The following is a 21,305-nucleotide window of genomic DNA, read 5'->3' as shown; positions in this document are numbered from 1 at the left end:
GCAGTTCAAACAAAAATATAATTCAGCAACACAAGCAGGTAAAAACCAAGCTAAACAAACTTAGTGCAAACTGCACTTTCTGAGTCCAAGCCCTGCCAGCCGGCTCTGTAGTTTTCAAGGGAACAATTCCCAAAAGAAAACACCAAATTGGTCAGGAAACAAACAAACAAACCAAGAATGCAGTAGACTGCTTCCACAATGTGGATAAAGCCGAAGGCTCCAAAAGGATGGTGAAAAGACGTCATCCGGGATTCCAAGGTCAGGTCAGGAGATAACAGCGGTGTCCAAAGAGCAAGCCAGGAGTCAAAAGCCGATAGTAGTCATCAATCACAGGGCAAAGGCAGTAGCAAGGTCAAATTCCGATCCAAGGTCTGAAGAGGGTGCAGTCATCCAAAACAGGTCCACGATAAGACACAGCGAGAGCCAAGCTAGGTGATAACAGCAGATTCAAATCATAGTCCAGGTCCAGTCTTCATGGAAACACAGAGATCCCAATGGCGCCTCAGCAACACCTTGCCACACGCAAAGTGCAGTGGCCAAACATTCCCATTTTATTCCCCTTCTTCCTGGGTGACCAAACACTCACACCCAAACACCAGGTGTCCGAAATCTACTCAGAGTCTGAACTCCACACAGCTAGAGCTCGTGGATCTGGAGTACCTAGCAATTCGTCGGAGTCCCAATCATCCTGACCACACTTAGCCCCATGAACACTTAAAGAACCATCCTCCCTTCTCCAAGCATCCCAATTGGGATCAGCTCCTGCAGAAACCCCAGGTTCAGAAGTATCCATAGGCCCCAAATCCCCAGACATCTCCGGTGGCTGTGCCCATTCAGTGCCCGCTTCCCCAGCCACCACCTGTTCCTCAGCATCCATCTCCCCATCTGAATCTTCCTCAGAAGATCCCCCATATAACTCTCTAAGACGCTTCCTGCGCAACTCCTCCAGTGAACCCTCATCACGAGGGTTTTTTCTTCCTCTTCGAATTCCATCACCATCAACCATAATCCCCGAAGGCGCAGTCACAACACAATCCGTCTAATATCTCTTTCTTCCCATTACACATTCCTCACCCTATCAAGTCAAATCAGAGTTTTCATTTTAAGAACTTTGAATGCTTTAATTGTTAGTCATTCATAAAGGCTTAAATCCAAATTCAGATCCCAACCTGGGGAAAAGGTGGTGTATACATCCAATATGTACATCCGTTGAAGTCAATGGGACTTCAGTGATAGATGGTGGACTTACCTTCTTTAAGTAGCAAATGTGTTAAGTGTAATTAGGACCCCATTTACATTGCTATATAAGGAAGTTTGAAAGTACATTACATGGTCAGTGTTGACTCATATAGCGTAGTTTAACTGCATTGAACTACATTATATGAATTTACACTGGCCATATAATGCAGTTTCGAACAGTGGTTGGTGATAAGGATTAAAACTCATTTGAAAAAAGATAGCTGAGTTTGATTTTGTTCTCTTTTTTGATTGATTTTGTTCTCTCTTTTTTAAATTGCAGTGAGCTGCAAACCATTCAGGCGGATGACAAAGCATTTCTCCAACAATGTCAAAATTGGGTGCATTTCCTGGAGAGAATGAAGGAAGGTTTGAAAGAGAACGTGGCAGGCACAACTGAGAGGCTGAAGGAGCAGCAGAGAGAATATGAGGTAATGTTCCTGAAGATTTGAGGCCTGATCCAAATAATGCTGTGACCCTTTTCCTTGCATTTAGAAGAGAGCCATTGAAATGGAGGGATTTACTTAAGTGTTGGTTCAGTGATTCAATGTGACTCCTTTAATTTCTTCTGGTGTGAGAGAATTGGCCGTCTACAGAGACGTTGCCCAGATGTGTTACCATCCTGCTGGGAGGCTTCTTTCATGTTGCTGCAAGCTAGAGCTGACAGACAGGAGCTCACCCCATCTCACGAATTCAAACCACCAACCTTCAGGTCAGCAACCCAACCTTCAGGTCAGCAGTTCAGCCAGCACAAGGGTTTAACCCATTGCGCCACCGCAGAGTACCAGAAGCAACTTGCAATATGTTCTCAAGTCTCTTCTTCATTTATTTGGGACTTTGATTTAGGCTTACCTAAGGAACCCAGATAGGCTGTGAGTTTTCTAAGGATTCTTTACAAACTTTGGTTATTTAAGGTGCCCTGTTTATACCATGGTTTAACCTTTTTTAATGAACAGCATGTAATAATAATAATACAATTTTTGTCTGATGTTTACAGATACTGCAAGCAGAGATTTCTGTTCATCAGCAGATTTTCAACTGTATTATGTCCAAAGCTCTGCAAATGCTTGAATCAGGAGAAGCAGAAAACAGGTAACATTATTTTATTTGATTGGTATTTACTGTCAAGGTGGAAGGTGTAGAGAGGCATCCTGAGTCCAGAATTAATAGTTATAAAAAAGGAGAAATTATATAAATGACAGTACCTGGACCAGTTAATCTTGAGGCTGAATAGAGGCAAAACCATACTTATCTTATTCCCAAGATGAGCATCGAAAAGTTACTTTTTTAATAACATGCTAAGACTGTCCCTAGCCAGCGTGACTGTCATCCAAAGAAATAACCTTTTTAAACCCTAAATTTGAGCAGTGGCTTAGTGAAAACCACTACGGACATTTTTGTGTCATGAAAAATACTTGCTATTTTCTATTAGTAATGTTCATTTTTCTGGGTAAGAAAATCTAATTTATTCATATTGTAATTCTGGACATGCTTACCTTTGAATAAGCCACTTCAAACTTTATGGGGCTTACCTCTAAGACGGCAGGTACTATAAAAGTTGTTTGGTATGGAGGAGCCTGTATTTGTGTTCATTAGGTATCACTGCTCCTGGTTTTTTGGTTTTGGATTTTGTTGCGTTCATTAGATTAGGTTATCCTTCCCCAACCTGGAATCCACCTAAAATGCTGGAAGGCAAATCCCATCCACCACGGCCATCATGACTTTGTTAGCTGGGGATGATAGTAGATGTAGTCTAACTCATCTGGAGAAACTGTAGTTAGAGAGGGCTGGACCAGCTGATCTTCCAGTTCTTGCCAAAATCTATAATTCAATACAGTTGGTATAACTGTCCCTTTAGAAGTATATGTAAGTACTGTCAGACAAAGCCATTAGATGTATGTGCATGTATAACCACTTATACATGTATACATACAGTTGTCCCTCTACATTTATGGTTTTGCAGATTTGATTACCCACAGATTTAATTCATATATTTTGTCTAGAATTCTCTAGGTCCTCCAGATCAACTCTCTAATCAACTTCTGTTTAAAGAGTTAGTTATGCTGGAAGATCTAGAGATTCCTAAAGGGGTGTGTCTCAGGTTAAAAACAATAGCATTTTTTAAAAAAGCTGTGTATTGTTATTGTTGTTGCAATTATGGTCGAACAACATTTGGAGAGCCACACCTTACCTAACCCAGTCTAAGAGGATGGTTCCCAAAAGTAACTGAAACATTTGCCTGGGCTCCCTTCATATCCAATAGGTGGAAAGTACCATACATTCAAAAAGCAATCAAAGAAGCATAAAGATGGCATTAGCCATCTAGTCCAACCCCTTGTAAGGCAATAATACTGCCCTTGGAACACATCCAATCTCTGTTTGAAGAGAAACAGAGTCTACCATACTCCAAGGCAATCTCGTCCACTATCGAACATCTTTTGCTGTCAGAAAGTTCTTACTAATGTATGAATTGATTTTTTGGCTGAAAATTTCATATACAGTAGAGTCTCACTTATCCAAGCTAAATGGGCCGGCAGAAGCTTGGACAAGCGAATATCTTGGATAATAAGGAGGGATTAAGGAAAAGCCTATTAAACATCAAATTAGGTTATGATTTTACAAATTAAGCACCAAAACATCATGTTATACAACAAATTTGACAGAAAAAGTAGTTCAATACGCAGTAATGTTATGTTGTAATTACTGTATTTACGACTTTAGCACCAAAATATCATGATATATTGAAAACATTGACTACAAAAATGGCTTGGATTATCCAGAGGCTTGGATAAGCGAGGCTTGGATAAGTGAGACTCTACTGTATCATACTTGGGGTTATACACCAAATAACAGTTTCAAACCCCTATCAAGTAAATATATTTTCCAAGATCAACTCAGTTACTTGAGATGCTGAGACAGATTAATCTTTAAGGATCTCTCTCTGCCTCCTAGCAGTAGAACTACAATAGCCCTGTATTACATAATTTATTTATGATTTGATTTGCTCTCCTTTCATGACACTCTGCAGCAGAGCTAGCCTTAGCAATTGTTAGTCATGCCTCTTTATCCCACTGTTTCAGGACCGAGTTTATCTCCAAACTCACCGTGTTGAAGGAACAATGGCAAAGTGTCGTCCACATGGCTCAGAAGAGAAAGAGCCAAATTGATACCCTTGTAAAGCAGTGGCAGAAATTCACAACCTTGTCTCAGGACCTCAGAAGATTTCTCACAGATACAAATGGCTTCATAGCTGCTACAAAGAGCCAGGACAAGTACAGCTTAGACCAAGTTAGGACTCTGAGTCATGATTTCAAGGTTAGATCTCTTTTTGTTATCATTAGGTGCACCACTAAACAGGAAAACAGCAATGTGTCTCAATGAACTTGTGTGGTATAGTTAATGTTGAAATTAGACCTGGAGAGACATGGTTTCAAATCCTGGATCTACACTTATTGTAGGAATTTATTTGGACCAGAAACATACCTCCTCCTCTTTCAGTCTGGTCTGCTTGAGAAAGTAAGGACAAAAGGAAGAAGGGATTATATAGGTTCTCTGACGTACTATAGAAAAAACAATGTAAATATAATTTCATTTAATATTTAAAACTTACTATTCCAAATAGCTAGAAGGCCGGTGTGAAATACCAATTAATATGGAAATTCTTGAAAGGACTGTTCTGAAGAGGATCCTTTTCATGCTAATAATGTGCAGCCCTTTTCCTTATTGTTTCATAGAAATATGTAAACGTTGGATGATTAAGGTTTACACATGTTCAATTGGCTTCTTTTTAGAACAAACAAATCCTTCTTCGGAGATGGCAAAACAGGTACTCATTGGCCTTGGACATGGGTAGAAATTTACTTGGGGCGGCAGCCCGTGAAGCAAAAGCTGCCATTCAACACGAGATGAGCCAGTTGCAGGAGAGCTGGGGCAATACACAACTTCAAGTGGAGAAGATGACAAAACAACTTCAAAGCACTATAGAGGTACATTCTGCATAACTCAATCATTTCTATTAGTACCAGTGCCCAGTGATAGTTTAGAATTTCCATAATCCTATAATATAGGCATGGGCAAACTTTGGCCCTCCAGGTGTTTTGGACTTTAACTCCCACAATTCCTAAAAGTTGATATGCTGTTAGGAATTGTGAGAGTTGAAGTCCAAAATACCTGGGGCCAAAGTTTGCCTAAACTTGCTATAGTATAAGAAGAACCCCTTATCTGCGGACTTTATGTGCCATGGTTTCTCTTACTTGTGTTGTCCACTCCCAGAAGTGTTTCTGGGCATCTCTTGGTCTTCAAGCATGACTCTAGGGCAGTGGTTCTCAACCTCTGGGTCCCCAAATGTTCTTGACCTACAGCTTCCAGAAATACCAGCCAGTTTACCAGCTGTTAGGATTTCTGGGAGTTGAAGGCCAAAATATCGGGGGACCCACAGGTTGAGAACCACTGCTCTAGTGTGTGCTTGAACTGGACATTGACTTCCTGACTTAAGCATCTGAGAATACAACAAGAGGATAGTTGGTAGTGGATAGTGTGTTGGGGAGATCTGGCCAGAGAAGCCATTGATTCCATGCCCCCATTAATTCTATACTGAACCCTGTATTTTCTGACTATAATTGACTAAAGTTAGAGAATTGAGTTTTAGCAGTCACTTGTGGTCAAAAAATATAGAGTTTGGCACTTTTTGATGCTTCAGGTATCCATGGAGATAGAGATCTAGAATGTATTTGGAGCATTTGGAGACAATTTAGAAAAGCACAGCCTGAAAATCTGGATGGTTGAAGATTCTTGCATTGGCAAGGAATCTTTGCGAAAGCTATTCACACTCTATAGAGATTCAAATGCCGATGACAGAATTAATGGCTGTAATTTAAATATGTATCATTTTAGAGATTAACTGAGAGAACAAAGTTGGTAGCATAAACTTTTGCAGACTAAGCCTACTTCCCCAAATGTAATTTATATATAATTTAAATAGAAATGTAATGACCTTGTGTGTGTTCACATTGATACTGCTACTGAGGTGCTAAATGGTGATAGACAACTTTAAGGCTCCTGTTCTGTTTTGCATTGTTCCCTTTCTTATGTACAGTAGAGTCTCGCTTATCCAACGTAAACAGGCCAGCAGAATGTTGGATAAGCTAATATGTTGGATAATAAGGAGAGATTAAGGAAAAACCTATTAAACATCAAATTAGGTTATGATTTTACAAATTAAGCACCAAAACATTATGTTATACAACAAATTTGACAGAAAAAGTAGTTCAATGCACAGTAATGCTATGTAGTAATTACTGTATTTATGAATTTAGCACCAAAATATCATGATGTATTGAAAACATTGACTACAAAAATGCGTTGGATAATCCAGAACGTTGGATAAGCGAGTGTTGGATAAGTGAGACTCTACTGTATATGGTAAACCCTATGAGAAAAGACCTAAAATTAGCAGCTCTTCAAAAAGAAGCAATTTCCCTGTAAAGCAAGCAATGTGGGCTTAATTCATGCAGCTCTCCAGATGTTGAACTGCAGCTCCTACCATTCTGCAACTTATTTTTGGCATGGGATCCTGGGAGTTATAGTCCATCAACAACTAGAGGCCTTCATCATTCCCACTACTAGTGCCAACTACATTAAGTCCAACTGCTTATTCAAACTGGAGTAGGCCTGTTAAATCTACTGCCCACTGATAAACCAATACTTGTTTGAATCCCATTGACTCTATTGGTCTGCTGTAGTTGGGATTCCAGCAATTGGATTGCGTCTATGGCCAACCTAGAGTTCGAGGAGATAAGTGCTTTAATTGTATCTTTTTGCGATTTAGAGAGTTGAACGGGATGTGTGGTCTATTTGGACTTGATGATTTCATGATCTCCATACTTAGGTGCTACCAGCTTTGCCCAATCCTTTAAGCCACTAATGCTATTCATTAATTCATTCTTCCTCATTTTTGGAATTACAGACTTGGGAGAATTGTGAAAAGCAAGTGGAAGAGTTAGGCCACAATCTTCAAAAGCTCAAGGCAGAAGTAAAAAATCCTCTCCCAGGAGAACATGATGACCTGCAGGCAGCCAAAGAACACGTCAAGGTACTGAGATGATAAATTCCCAGTAAAATCCCTAGCTTGGTTTTTTGTAAACTGATAGATTATCAGTTTTGCCCAGGGATGGTGAGACTTCAAATATTTCTAGGAAGTGGTGACTTCCTCTTCCTAGGAAACCACTTTCCTTTAATTCATACAAACACTTACGTGAGGAAATCTCTTTCCTAAATGAGTTGCTCATTGGATAGGTCAAAGGATTTATATAACCTGAATGGACACAATTCTCGGTGTTATAAAACATGGGAGTAAAATTTTCGAATGTCTGGTGGAAGGAGTATTTTTCTGCCCCTTATGACTAAAGGGATTTGTTCTAATATAAATTGGTGAAACATGTTGAACCATGAGCATGATTTAGTGATTTAAATGCTCAGCCATGAAATGAGGAATCAGATTCAAAACCTGATTGTGGAAACTATTTGGCTGACTTTAGGCAAGAATGTCAAACTTTCTCTGAATAAAGTTTGCCAAGAAAATCCTAGGTTGGGCTTGCCATAGGTCTGAGTTAATTTGAAAGCACAGCAGCGGCAACAAAAAGAAGATGCAGTGGTTTTGTAATTAGAAGTGCATGCAGTCATCTTTGAGAAAATGTATGAGCCAGGAAGGCATATTCCTCCTTCTGGGATCCATATTGTGTACATACACACATATGCATGCACACACAGAGGCAAACTTCAGAGTCAGCTGCAAAATACATACCATTAGAATTAAACATCAAGCTACCTTTGAGTGCATTCTTTATTTACAAATTTGTTTTCAGGGTCAGAACTGAAAAATAAGCTCACACTCTTTTCAGAAAGAAGAAAACAAGAGTCTACCTGGTTGCTCTATATCAGTGGTTCTCAACCTGAGGTCCCCAGATGTTTTTGGCCTACAACTCCCAGAAATCTCAGGCAGTTTAACAGCTGTTAGAATTTCTGGGATCTGAAGGCTGAAAACATCTGGGGACCCCAGGTTGAGAACTACTGCTCTATATGTTCTGTGTTTCAGTAGCCCAATTTGCAAGATGCGGGCGGTCATTGTTGGGATTTAACCCCACACTGCCCAAGTCCCCAGTCCTCAGTGAGGAGGAGTTAGCTTGGAATTATTTATTTTGTGTCAAAAGCATTGCATAACAAATACATTTTAAAATGATGAAAGGCTTACCTCCCCCCATGTCTCCTGTATGACAGTTGGAATATATCAATTTCTTCTTCTCTCCTCTCTGTTTCTGCTCTCATTCTGATTGGTTGTGTAGAATGGATACATTTCTACTGCAAGCCTTTACTTCTGACTTTGGCTTTTTACATCTTAGTATATAGAGAATGTGCTGTGTGCTTTGTGATCTCTTTCTGCTTATGTGTATCAGAAAGTTGTAGTACCTTGGAGTTTTTTTCCCTTGCTTTGAACCCCTAGAAGAGATGGAGTTATAGAATAGCTAGGACCCAGTTCTTTACCATGAAGAAATGTAATTATTTTTGTAATGTTTAACTATTGAACTGTTCACCTCCTGAGCCAGTGATGGCCAACCTATGACACGCATGTCAACACTGACACACCTAGCCATTTTTGCTGACACGCTGCCGCATGCAGATTGATTGGATGACTATGTCTTTTGTGGCCAAATTTGATGTGATTTGGTCCAGTGGTTTTGTTGTTTAGTCCATGGGAATTATGCACATTACATTTATATATATATATATATATATATATATATATATATATATATATATATATATAAAATTATTATATCATTCTATTATTATAGTATATTGTCATATTATTACTATTATATTATTATTGTATTATTCATTATTCATGACTACATTGAAACTAGAATAGAGGGAAATCAGCGTGGAAACTGTAAGAGGTACCATAGATTGTTGTGCATGGAAACAACGGTAGTAAATAGTTTTTGATTTATTAAATACAGTTAAATATTACAATTATATATTTTTGTTATTTAAACTATACATATTGTGAAATTATGGGGTTTTTTCCTCAAAGTGACACACCACCCAAGTCATGCTAGGGTTTTTGGTGAATTTTGACACACACAAAAGGTTGCCCATCACTGTCTTAGTATATAGAGAATGTGCTGTGTGCTTTGTGATCTCTTTCTGCTTGTGTGTATCAGAAAGATGTAGTACCTTGGAGTTTCCCCCCCCCCCCCCCCCCCGCTTTGAAACCCTAGAAGAGATGGAGTTATAGAATAGCTAGGACCCAGTTCTTTACTATGAAGAAATGTAATTATTTTTGATGATTTTTAAAGATTGAACTCTGGATCTTTGCCTCCTAAGCTCTAAATTCATTACAGCCACCTGGCACTTCACACTCTGCTTGCTGTAAGCTGAATGCTAAACCATAACTATCCTGTGTTTTGCATATTTTGGATGCTCTGCTGTATTTTGGGTAGTTTTCCCTAACAAAAATCATAAGCCATTTCATTTTTATTGCAGTTAAAACAATAGAGAATTTATGAGAGCCAAAGTCATATACGATAGTGTTTTGAGCGCTAGACCAGGGTCAGCCTTGAAAGCCCACGGGATCACCTTGACCATATCATACCTTCTCAACCTCAGAGGAAGGCCAAGTCAAAGCCACTTTGTACAAATCCTGCCCAGAAAACACCATGATAGGTTCGCCTAAGGGTCACCATAAGTTGGAAATGACTTGAAGGCACACAACAACCATCACTTTTGGCAATATGCTACAAATCATCCTGAGGCCTGTCCTTCCCTGTTGTAAACAAGATATAATTCCTCTGCTGAGCCACAAGCTTTTAAGAATGTCTGTGGGATCCCCATTCCACCCACTTTCTCCCTGAAATAGTTTTGTCAAGGCTTTCTAAAGACAGTCTGCAGTTTTGTTCTGATTAGTGAAAGAAAGGGCACAAATTCTCCATTCAGCCAACATTGCCTTACTTTACGCACTAGGTAGGCTCTATTTCAGAGGAAGGAACTGGCCCAATCACCTCTCAGTACTCCTTGTTTTAAAAAACCCTATAAAATTGCCATAGTTTGACAAGCGACTTGAAGGCACATAGACACAAACACATATCTATTTATTGATATGTGTGATTACAAAATATTTATATACATTGTTTCAAATTGGTTTTGACATATCCATTTTGACAATATATTTGTCATCTATGTAACTTGGGGGGCTTTATTTATTTTACTTTCTTTTAATTCATCAATTATGATTTTGCTACACACTACTTCGTGATCTCCAGAGGTAAAGGTAAAGGTTGACATTAAGTCTAGTCGTGTCCGACTCTGCAGGGTGGTGCCCATCTCCATTTCTAAGCCGGAGAGCCGGTGTTGTCCTTAGATGCCTCCAAGGTCATGTGGCCAGCATGATTGCACGGAGCACCATTACCTTCCTGCCAGAGTGGTACCTATTGATCTACTCACATTTGCATGGTTTCGCACTTCTAGGCTGGCAGAAGCTGGGGCTAACAGCGGGAGCTCACCCCACTTCCCGGATTTGAACTGCCAACCTTTCAGTCAGCAAGTTCAGCAGCTCAGTGGTTTAATCCACTGAACTACCAGGGGCTCAGATTTCCAAAAGACAAGCTATAAATGGTTTAATTAATTAATATATAAACTTCTTTAAAAGGGGAAGGCAGTGAACAGGCAGTCCCCAAGTTACAAATGACTCTTAGTCAAGAACAGGGGAGTGAGACAACAGGAAGTGAGAAAAATCACTTCCTGGAAGAGTTATTATCATGGGGAAAAGGTGTCTCCACTGAAGCTTTATCATCTGTCCTTGTTTGCACAACAAGCCAAATTGTTCAAAATCCTATTATCACAGGGGCAGAAAGTGAGGTGAAATCGTCTGAACAGGGGCACAGGCAGCAAAACAAACACCACAGAGGTGTTTACCCTTCACAATGCTATCCATATATATATTTGGCTGGAGACACACTTTAAAAATGTACCTGTTCCGACTGACATACAAATTCAGTTTAATAACAAACCTCCAGAACCTATCTTGTTCAGAACTTGGGGACTGCCTGTAGTTGGATTAATGTCTGAACAAGCATCCATTTCCCTACTATATATGTTCAGTCATGCAAACTGCAAAAGCAGAACAGAGTCAGCCTCATACTGCAAGTGAAAAATCAAGTGGATCCATTGCCAAATTATGCTTTGGTGCTTGTGACTGAAACAGGTGTGGGGAAACTGCCATCTATTCTCTGAATGTTGTTTCCCTTCCTCCAGTCATTTTTGCATGGGATCCACACTTCTGAATCTTCTAAAATAGTTTTAATCCTCCCAAAGGGTTGATCTGATGTAATAAGGGTGTGTGTTCAAAATAGGAGTAAAAATTAAAAATGCACAGTTGGCTGTTTTAGAAGACCACTTAGAATGTCGCCCAATTTTCCAAACTCCCATCTTGAAGTATATTCAAAAGTTTTTGATGCATATATCTTTGCTTGGGAGTAAACGTCCAGGAAACATTCATGGACTTCCGTTTTCAAATTGGAAAAACCAAGTTTTATGACATTTCAGGAATGTAAAAAAACCAAACAAAAAAACTATGTTACTCTGAATGCCCCAATTTGCACATTTATCTAAAAGAACAGCAATAATAATAATGTAATAATATACTTTATTAATATTCCGCTCTATCTTCCCGATGGGACTCAGAGCGGATTACAGGTACAGGCAAACATTCAATGCCTTTATACAATTGACAGAGACAGACAGTACATAAACAGAGGCAAAGACACTCTTTTTTCATCTCTGGGATCTGGCTGTGCTCGACTCAGCCATGGGGAGGTGCTGTTGTTTCATTTTCCACACCGAGAAGCCTGTCATCCATGGACGCCTTCCTGGTTGGATTTTTGCCAGCATGTTTTTCAGGGCGCCTTTTACCTCCCCACCAAAGCAGTACCTATTAATCTACTCACACTGTTGTTTTCAAACTGCTATGGTAGTTAAGCAGAAGTTGGACTGACAGCGGGAGCTCACCCCAACCTGGGCTTGAACTGCTAACCTTCCAGTCAGCAGGATCTTCTATAGTTGGTGGTTTAACCTGCTATGCTAGCCTCAACCCCAACAAAAATCTGTACACAAAATAAAAAATCTATACACACACATATATACAAATGCATTTTTGAAGAATAGTTTCTAATATTCATACAGTAATTGTTCCTAATTAAGCCATTTCCTCCACCCACCCATCCTGTTATAGTGACTTTCCATCCTTTGGGTTGAAGACAACCACATACAATTACAGTAGAGTCTCACTTATCCAACATAAACAGGCCGACAGAACGTTAGATAAGCGAATATGTTGGATAATAAGGAGGGATTAAGGAAAAGCCTATTAAACATCAAATTAGGTTATGATTTTACAAATTAAGCACCAAAACATCATGTTTAACAACCAATTTGACAGAAAAAGTAGTTCAATACGCAGTAATGCTACGTAGTAATTACTGTATTTACGAATTTAGCACCAAAATATCACGATTTATTGAAAACATTGACTACAAAAATGCGTTGGATAATCCAGAACATTGGATAAGCGAGTGTTGGATAAGTGAGACTCTACTGTACTTTGTCCCTCCTTCATAGTGAAATATTTTTACATTTTTCCTTCTAACATAAGTTTTTTTTAAAATTCCATGCAAATTACAGATTAAATTACAAAGCTTTCTTTCCCATCTTTCTTTCTTTTAAACTCCTAAGATTTCTTGTTGCAACTTAATGGAAGGTCAAAGTTTTACTGATGCTAAAACTCAGCAAACAGTTGCATTTGCTCCTCCTCATTCATTTCAAAGAATAACAAATGGAAAAGTAGAGAAACAAAGGGGTGGGATCTTTTGGTGCTTTTGGGACTGATGGATTTATTTTAGCATGTGATTTCTCATGTTCTATTTCCTTAGATGCATCCATGGGAGTAAAACATTCAAAGTGCAGGTATATGCATGATGTTGCGGAGTTGAGAATCTATGGAAAAATGAGATGCTTTCTGTTGTGTCAAGAGACTGGATCCCAACATTAACACTAAGCCGGCTCTCCTGCCCACTTGTATATGCAGATTTCCCTCCTCCCCTCCCCTTTTCCCCCTCCTCCTCAAAGGATTAACCCAAAGATTTGGAGAGGGGGGCATACACACATGGAGAGAGAGGCACACACACTCAACATCCCTCCCAGGAACTTGCTTAGAAAGGACTGTTGTTTCCTACCCTCTTGGTGTATTTCAATGCAGGACCTGGAGCAGTCCCTTGCCAACTGGAATCAAAGGGCGAAAGAGCTTGGCACCAGGAACGCGGATCTGGCTCACTACCTCCTTGCGGAAGATGTGATGGTGCTGAAAGAGCAAGTCCAGCATTTGCACAGACAGTGGGAAGAGCTCTGTCTCAGAGTAAGTGGCGCACGCCGTAGAGCTTCATTCACAGCCAGACTTCAACAAAAGCAAAGGGAACGATATTTTGCAGATGCTTTGGCTTTGTAGAAAGAACGCTCTTTTGTGGAATGAGAATTTGTTTTTATAGGATCTAATCCACTGCTGTTTGGAACAGCGGTTCCTGAGTTGCTTTTTAAAAGGCACAGAGTACGAGAGTCTCCATTTTATTTCTGTTTCTTTGTCTGGGCAAAGTTCCCCAGAAGTTCCAAAAACTTTTAGGCGAGGGAATGTATAGGAGTCTGGCACAGACAGGGTGGAACCAAGGTAACAGGGCAGTCCTGGGAGTCTTTGTTCAAAGATTAACTGTGAAAGCATGCTGCTGAAAACAGCCTGGAATGGAGGAGGAGGGGGCACAAGAGAGGAAGAAGCTGTTGCTTCTCAGGTGGCGGCTTCCCTCACCCCCTCCTTATGTGCAAAGGCAGCTAAGCTTTTCAAATTTGATTGTGGAGAGAGATTAGCCTGTGAATGCACTTCAGGCAGAGGGTCAGAAACATGTCAGGAGTAATAACAGTCTTTCCCTCCGTCCTGTAAATGTTCTTTTGAAAGCCCATGTTTCTCCTTGACTTGGTGCCACATTTTGTAGGATGCCAGGGGTGCCCCTCTTACGTGGATGCCAGTCTATTGAAGTCATTCTCCAGCCAAATACAGAATGTCATGTGGTTTGTGGAATTCTCTTTTGAGAGGGGCCTGCCTGGTGCCAACTCTAAGTGATGTTTTTGATCTCAAGCAGCTACATTTCTTTCAAAGTTAATTTTCCACCCTAAGTGCTGTTGGGTTTGTTTGTATCTTACAGTAGAGTCTCGATTATCCAACATAAATGGGCCAGCGGAACGTTGGATAAGCAAAAATGTTGGATAATATGGAGGGATTAAGGAAAAGTCTATTAAATGTCAAATTACTTTATGGTTTTACAAATTAAGCACCAAAACACCATGTTTTACAACAAATTGACAGAAAAAGCAGTTCAATACAAGTTAATGAGTTCAATTAGTTAAGCAGTTCAACTACAAGTTATGTAGTACAGTACAGTCTCACTTATCCAAGCTAAATGGGCTGGCAGAAGCTTGGATAAGTGAATATCTTGGATAATAAGGAGGCATTAAGGAAAAGCCTATTAAACATCAAATTAGGTTATGATTTTACAAATTAAGTACCAAAACACCATGTTATAACAACAAATTTGACAGAAAAAGTAGTTCAACGAATTTAGCACCAAAATATCATGATATATTGAAAACATTGACTACAAAAATGGCTTGGATAATCCAGAAGCTTGGATAAGTGAGACTCTACTGTAATTACTGTATTTACAAATTTAGCACCAAAACATTGCAATGTATTGAAAACATTGGCTACAAAAACATTGACTACTAAAAGGCAGACTGCGTTGGATAATACAGAATGTTGGATAAGCAGAGACTGGATAAGCGGGACTCTGCTCTACTTTCTTTTATTGAGCTGTCCTAGAATTATACTGAAGAGTAGAATGTAAATTAATGAAATTGAACATCCATACATCCAAATCCTACTGTACATAGTAGGCCTTTTCTTCTGAGTAAAGATGCATCAAATTGCACTGCATAGCTATACCTTTAGCAGGAAGTAATTCTATCCAACTTCTATCTGATTCACATCTGTTTAGAAAAGGGCTATGCGTTCAGTGTGTGTGTGTGTGTGTATTCTTATGGTAAGACCATCCTAGCCTCTTTGTTTCATGTTCAGGTTATTTATTTATTTATCGTGTCAGAAGCGAACCAAGGGTACAAGTTGTAATGTATTTGAAAACACAAAGTAATGTATTTGAAAACAAAGTTAAAAACTTGGCATTATACTAAATGCCCTTTGACTAGTAGCTGGCCACTTGTAGTGCCAGCTATAAGAAGGTCCTCCATAGTGCATGTGGCAGGGCTCAGGCTGCATTGTGGTAGGTGGTCTGTGGTTTGCTCTTCTTCACACTTGCATGTCGTGGACTCCACTTGTAGCCCTATTTCCTAAGGTTGGCTCTGCAATCTAATCCTTCCAAGTCACCCAGTCTTCTGTGAGTCTCTCATCAACATCAGCTATTGATTAAGGTTCTGGGTTTTAGTCTGGTTCAGGTGAAATATGACCTAATGGCAATGCTACTGACTTTAAAGATTACATTGTAAAGGAATGCGTATGCGGACCAGTATTCCACAACTGGGTTGGGACTGCGTCTTCCATCATCTCCAGCCAAAATAAGAATCAGTCACGCCTCAGTCAGTTCTTGGGATGATGGAAATCATAGATCACTATAACAACAATCCATTCTATAGCAGAGGCTGTATGCCCAAGTGGGAAGTTTCTGTTTTGTCATGATATGAAAAGAATCCTGAGGTTGGATTTACTCATACCTACAAGGCCATATCTAACTTGATCTGCTGTCACTTCACCATTTTGAATCTTGGGATTTGTAGTTTTAAAATGGTTAGAGCTCTCTTTTTAAAAAATCTTAAATGAACAAGTGCAAATCTCTCATTAAAGTACAAATCCCAGGATCCCACAGGATGGAGCCATGGTAGTTAAAGTGGTAACCAGTGTTCCCATAATTGTGTGATGTGGATACATCCCTGGATGGGCCTTTGGTCTGATCCAGCATGGCTTGTCTTACATTTTTACCTGAAAAAGGAGAGCTGACCTAAATAAATATGAAATGGAAACAGTGAAACAATGTATACTGGATGCCTTTCTGCAGGAATTTACCGCCTTAAGACACGTGATTGTTGTTGACACAAAGTGTCAATATTTTTATATTGCTTTCTTCTTTCTTGTTTTCAAAGTACATTACATGCATCCTATCACCCTGTAAAGCAGGTCCATATTATTATACCCAGTGGGAGAACACACTGAAACAATGAGGGAATGCATTTCCTATAGCCATTTAATGAATATATTGCAAGAACCAGGTTCAAGCAGGAAATGTTCTTTCTTTGGTTTCGCCATCGTAGAGCTGAGGAAGCTTATCAAATGGCAAGAAATAAATCCTTTGACCCTGATCCTTTAGAGTCCAATTACCAATTTTCATAATTAGACAACCCTACTTTGCTGCAAAATTTGTAATCCAGCCTTGTATGGAAACACTTTATAATGGCTTGACCTAAATCTATGTGTAGTACAAAGAAACGTTTTTCATTGTGTGTTTTACCTTGAATTAGGCCGATTCACTCTGGCCTTTTGCTTTAAATACACTTTTCCTTATTCATAAAGGAAGCAGATGCCCATTGGAATGTGCATCCTCATATGCATCACAACACTCTTCCAGCTGGATGCTTTTTTCAGTATTGATAGGAGATATGTCCATCTGGGTCTGCCATTTGCTATATGTGGCCATAAAAACAGGATCAGCATGTGGTCTTGGTTTTGTTGCATAGAGATAATGAAGGAGTACAAGGTTCATTTGGGAAGTATCAGGTGAATATTACTCAAGTGTATTTGTAAAATGGAGGAAGGAAGGAGAATAAAGGAATGTGGCAACACCTTTAAGAATAACTGATCTTTATTTTAGCATGAGCTTTCCTGGATATAAATCCCCTTCTTCATATGCCATGTACAGTTATATTAAAGTCTTAAGTATTAAGCCATCTGAGGTTGGCCCTTTGGAAAATTAGGGCAAGAGGAATTATTTGCATTTTTCTGGGTCCTATCATACAGTTTTACATATTCCCATAACAGTCTAATGACACCCAGGGCTTTAATTGGATGGATCGATTGATGGATGGGTGTATAGGTAGGTAGACAACCAAATAGTCTTCAAGCAAATGCTTCATCAAACTAAGCTTGAAAATATTGAGGGATGAAATATTTGCAGGGACAAAAGAACCCCACTTACTATCTCAAAGATAAGTCTAAGATAGAGAGTATAACAGAAATGTATTGCTTAGATACAATTGATGAAATAGTCCCAGCCACTGCAAGCATTTCAAAGCATGCCGGTGCAGCTGTCCTGGAGAATGGCAGAATTAACCAGGCAGACGCTCCCATGGAAGAGGCTGGAAAACAAACAGACCAGACACTTTCAAGGGAGATACAAAGGTCAGGGATTTAGCACAGGCAGGGGCTAAAATCACCATCACAGTATGGAAAAGATTACAGCCATCTGTAAACCAGGGCAGGTGGGGAAGCATGACGGATTTCTATTCATCATCAATAGCAATAACAACAATAAGGAAAGAACAGATGAGTGACAGCTTAGATGCTCCAGTAACTGTAATAGCAAGGAAGTGAATACAGTAGAGTCTCACTTATCCAACATTCTGGATTATCCAACGCATTTTTGTAGTCAAATGTTTTCAATACATCATGATATGTTGGTGCTAAATTCGTAAATACAGTAATTACTGCATAGCATTACTGCGGATTGAACTACTTTTTCTGTCAAATTTGTTGTATAACATGATGTTTTGGTGCTTAATTTGTAAAATCATAACCTAATTTGATGTTTAATAGGTTTTTCCTTAATGCCTCCTTATTATCCAACATATTCGCTTATCCAACATTCTGCCAGCCCGTTTATGTTGGATAAGTGAGACTTTACTATAATCTCAACAACAAAATAAACCAGATGACGTTTGCATAAAATATGCATATACAGGTTTTTATATATAAATGCAAATTTAACTGGGAATACAAAATCCAAATGTAGCAGAAAATATTCTAATGATGTGATCAGTGTGCCTGCCCTGTCAAAGGCCGAGACACCAAGTGTTGATGGCCACCTTGCTTTCTTTGTATGTGCATTCAGGTCTGATATATTGCCTGCAGCACCTGGTATTTTTAATGGGTCTCTCATCCTAGTAGTAACCCGAGCTGACTCTACGTAGCTTTTAAGATCAAACAGGATCTGGTGTCTTTAGGTTTCTTTTATCTTTATACCAGACTTGGATTGAGCAGCCTGTCAAAGAGCAGTCTTCAAATAAAGAACTTGTAAAATAGGACACGTGATCATATCCTGTGTTTTTGTTTTAATTGATATACTGTATTACTGTTTTATCTTTTTATAGTGTGATTTGTATTATGTTGCCTATGTTTTGTTCTATGTTGTTTGGGCCTCTGCCCCATGTAAGCCGCCCTGAGTCCCCACAGGGAGATGGTGGCGGGGTATAAATAAAGTTTTATTATTATTATCATCCTAAAGGGAAATCTCGGGGTGGGAGGCAGAACCAGCATTCATGGTGGTAGTTCTGAAGTCTGAAGCAGTGGTCATTTTGGATATACAGGCAGTCCCTCAAGCTGACTTACAAAGAGTACCTAGTTAAGAATTGGTGAAACAACAGGAAATGAGAGAAATCTACCTCTAGGAAGGGAAATGCACTCCTGGAAGAGATACAATTGGGGAAGGGTGTCTCCACTGAAGCTTTATCCCCAATCCTTGTTTCCACAGCAAACCACATTTTTCAAAATCCAATTATCTCAGGGACCGAAATCTTCTGAACAAGGGCACAGACAGCAAAACAAGCACCACAGAGGTGTTAACCCTTCCCTATATTATTCAAAGCTAAACAAGTACTTTTTTGGGGGTTACATTTAAAAATGTACCTGTTCCCCCGGTGGCATAGTGGGTTAAAGCCTTGTGACTTGAAGGTTGGGTTGCTGACCTGAAGGCTGCCAGGTTTGAATCCAACCTGGGGAGAGCACGGATGAGCTCCCTCTATCAGCTCCAGCTCCATGCGGGGACATGAGAGAAGCCTCCCACAAAGATGGTAAAAACATCAAGACATCCAGGCATCCCCTGGGCAGCATCCTTGCAGATGGCCAATTCCCTCACACCAGAAGCGACTTGTAGTTTCTCAAGTCGCTCCTGACTCACAAAAAAAAACCTTACAAAGAAATTCAACTTAAGAACAAACCTACAGAACCTATCTTGTCCGTAATCTGAGGACTGCTTGTAATATGAAATGTCTGGATAAACACTTGCTGTTTCAGAATGCACATGTTCTGCTAAATGCTCTAGTTTCATTCCAGTGGTTTCCATGTCCATCTGTGGTGCTTGTGTTCTCCCTCAAGATGATAAGTCTAACCTTGAAGCCAAGACTATATGCACATGTAACCACAGTCAAATCTAAGTGACATGACAGACCTGTTTGAAGGTATCTGGATGTAGTCTTTCCTGAATCAAAGAATTAGCACTACTACCGGTATTCCAAAACACGTACATAGTAAAGATTTTTGTCCATAGTGTTCCTTACTGAACTAGCAGTACAGCGTCCCAAACATATAATAATAATAATAATAATAATAATAATAATAATAATAATAATAATAATAATAATAATAAACATTGATAGATGCAGGGCATTTGCTTATCGTCTCGTTCACCAGTAGCAGAAAGATTTTAAATCTGAAAAGATATTTCTTTCTTAAACAATTAAAAAGAGTTTGAGTATGCACCCTTTTGTTGTAAAACCTGCTGACACCATCAATTGTTGGAAGAACACTGTAGCAGATTTTTAGTTATGCCTAACCTTGAAAGCTTTGCCTGCAAGTGAAACAGCTGTCATATGTCTCCCTTTCCATAGGTTTCTCTGCGTAAGCAAGAGATAGAGGACCGACTTAACGCCTGGCTTGTGTTCAACGAAAAGAACAAAGAGCTGTGCTCTTGGTTGGTGCAGATGGAGAGCAAAGTGCTCCAGTCGGGCGACATCAGCATTGAAGACATGATAGACAAGTTGGAGAAGGTGAGCTAATTCTTGCCGACAAGTTTTCTTGTCCCTTTGCTGCATTGAAGGGCTTGCAAATGCGCAACTCACCTTGCCAGTAATAAAGCTTCAGCAGCAGACAGCCACAAGTGTAAGCCTTCAAAGTTTTTGATTTTGGTCCTCTGCTTTTCTTTAAAAGCGAAGTGATCAAGTAAAGAGAACTCTGTGGAGCCTTTTTCTATCTGTCTTCCTGTGTATATCTGTATATGGCTGTCAGTGACTGAAGTTGATATTTTTGTGCAGACAAATGAATTGAAAATATGAATTATTAGTAAGTTGCTGGAAGTGGGGACTTAATTTCAGTATTACCTTTTAGAAAACACTTCAGTTGAGCACCTTTGCAGGGCAAACTAAGGATTAGTTCTCAGATACATGTCCACTATTTCCCATACACAGATGAATGTTAGGACCAACATCCTCTTCACAGTATATTTAATATTTGTGCTGAAATCCCAATTCCTCATCTTACACTCAATCATCTTCTGACTGGTTTAGTTTCTCACAAGATGACATCAGAGGGAAATGTGATACGGTATACACAGTTTTCCCCCCATATGAACATCTCTAAAAATGCAGCGCATCTTAGAATTGCAGGTGTATATTATGTATTTTTGTTGGTGGTAGAAGAAATACGGTATTTATCAAAAAGCTACACCATTGCTTGAAATAAACATCCATCTTCTCCAATGAATACAAACAGAATGGAAGAAGAAAATTGTGCTTAATACAATCCATGTTCTTTGACTAAAGTTTGGAGATGAAAGTATAGGAACCTGGTTTTTTTCACATTAGAAACTATTGTTCTGTTTGCTTCACTTTCACCATAGATGGGAAAAATTGAATTAGTCCTC

The 21,305-nt window shown here is 39.4% G+C and overlaps 1 protein-coding gene across 1 annotated transcript in view; it reads left to right on the top strand.

Moving 5' to 3' along the window:
* syne2 (spectrin repeat containing nuclear envelope protein 2) overlaps positions 1–21,305 on the top strand; it is a 325,700-nt gene that overhangs the window by 264,381 nt on the left and 40,014 nt on the right. The window contains exons 89-95 of the mRNA XM_062967506.1: positions 1,520–1,667; positions 2,234–2,328; positions 4,317–4,551; positions 5,028–5,222; positions 7,202–7,327; positions 13,544–13,699; positions 20,275–20,433. Of these exons, the coding sequence (XP_062823576.1) occupies positions 1,520–1,667; positions 2,234–2,328; positions 4,317–4,551; positions 5,028–5,222; positions 7,202–7,327; positions 13,544–13,699; positions 20,275–20,433 (1,114 nt within the window). The remainder of the gene's footprint in view (positions 1–1,519; positions 1,668–2,233; positions 2,329–4,316; positions 4,552–5,027; positions 5,223–7,201; positions 7,328–13,543; positions 13,700–20,274; positions 20,434–21,305) is intronic.

The sequence above is a fragment of the Anolis carolinensis genome, chromosome 1 (assembly GCF_035594765.1).
Source record: "Anolis carolinensis isolate JA03-04 chromosome 1, rAnoCar3.1.pri, whole genome shotgun sequence".
Classification (NCBI taxonomy): domain Eukaryota; kingdom Metazoa; phylum Chordata; class Lepidosauria; order Squamata; family Dactyloidae; genus Anolis; species Anolis carolinensis.
This window is presented reverse-complemented; position numbering and strand designations above follow the sequence as displayed.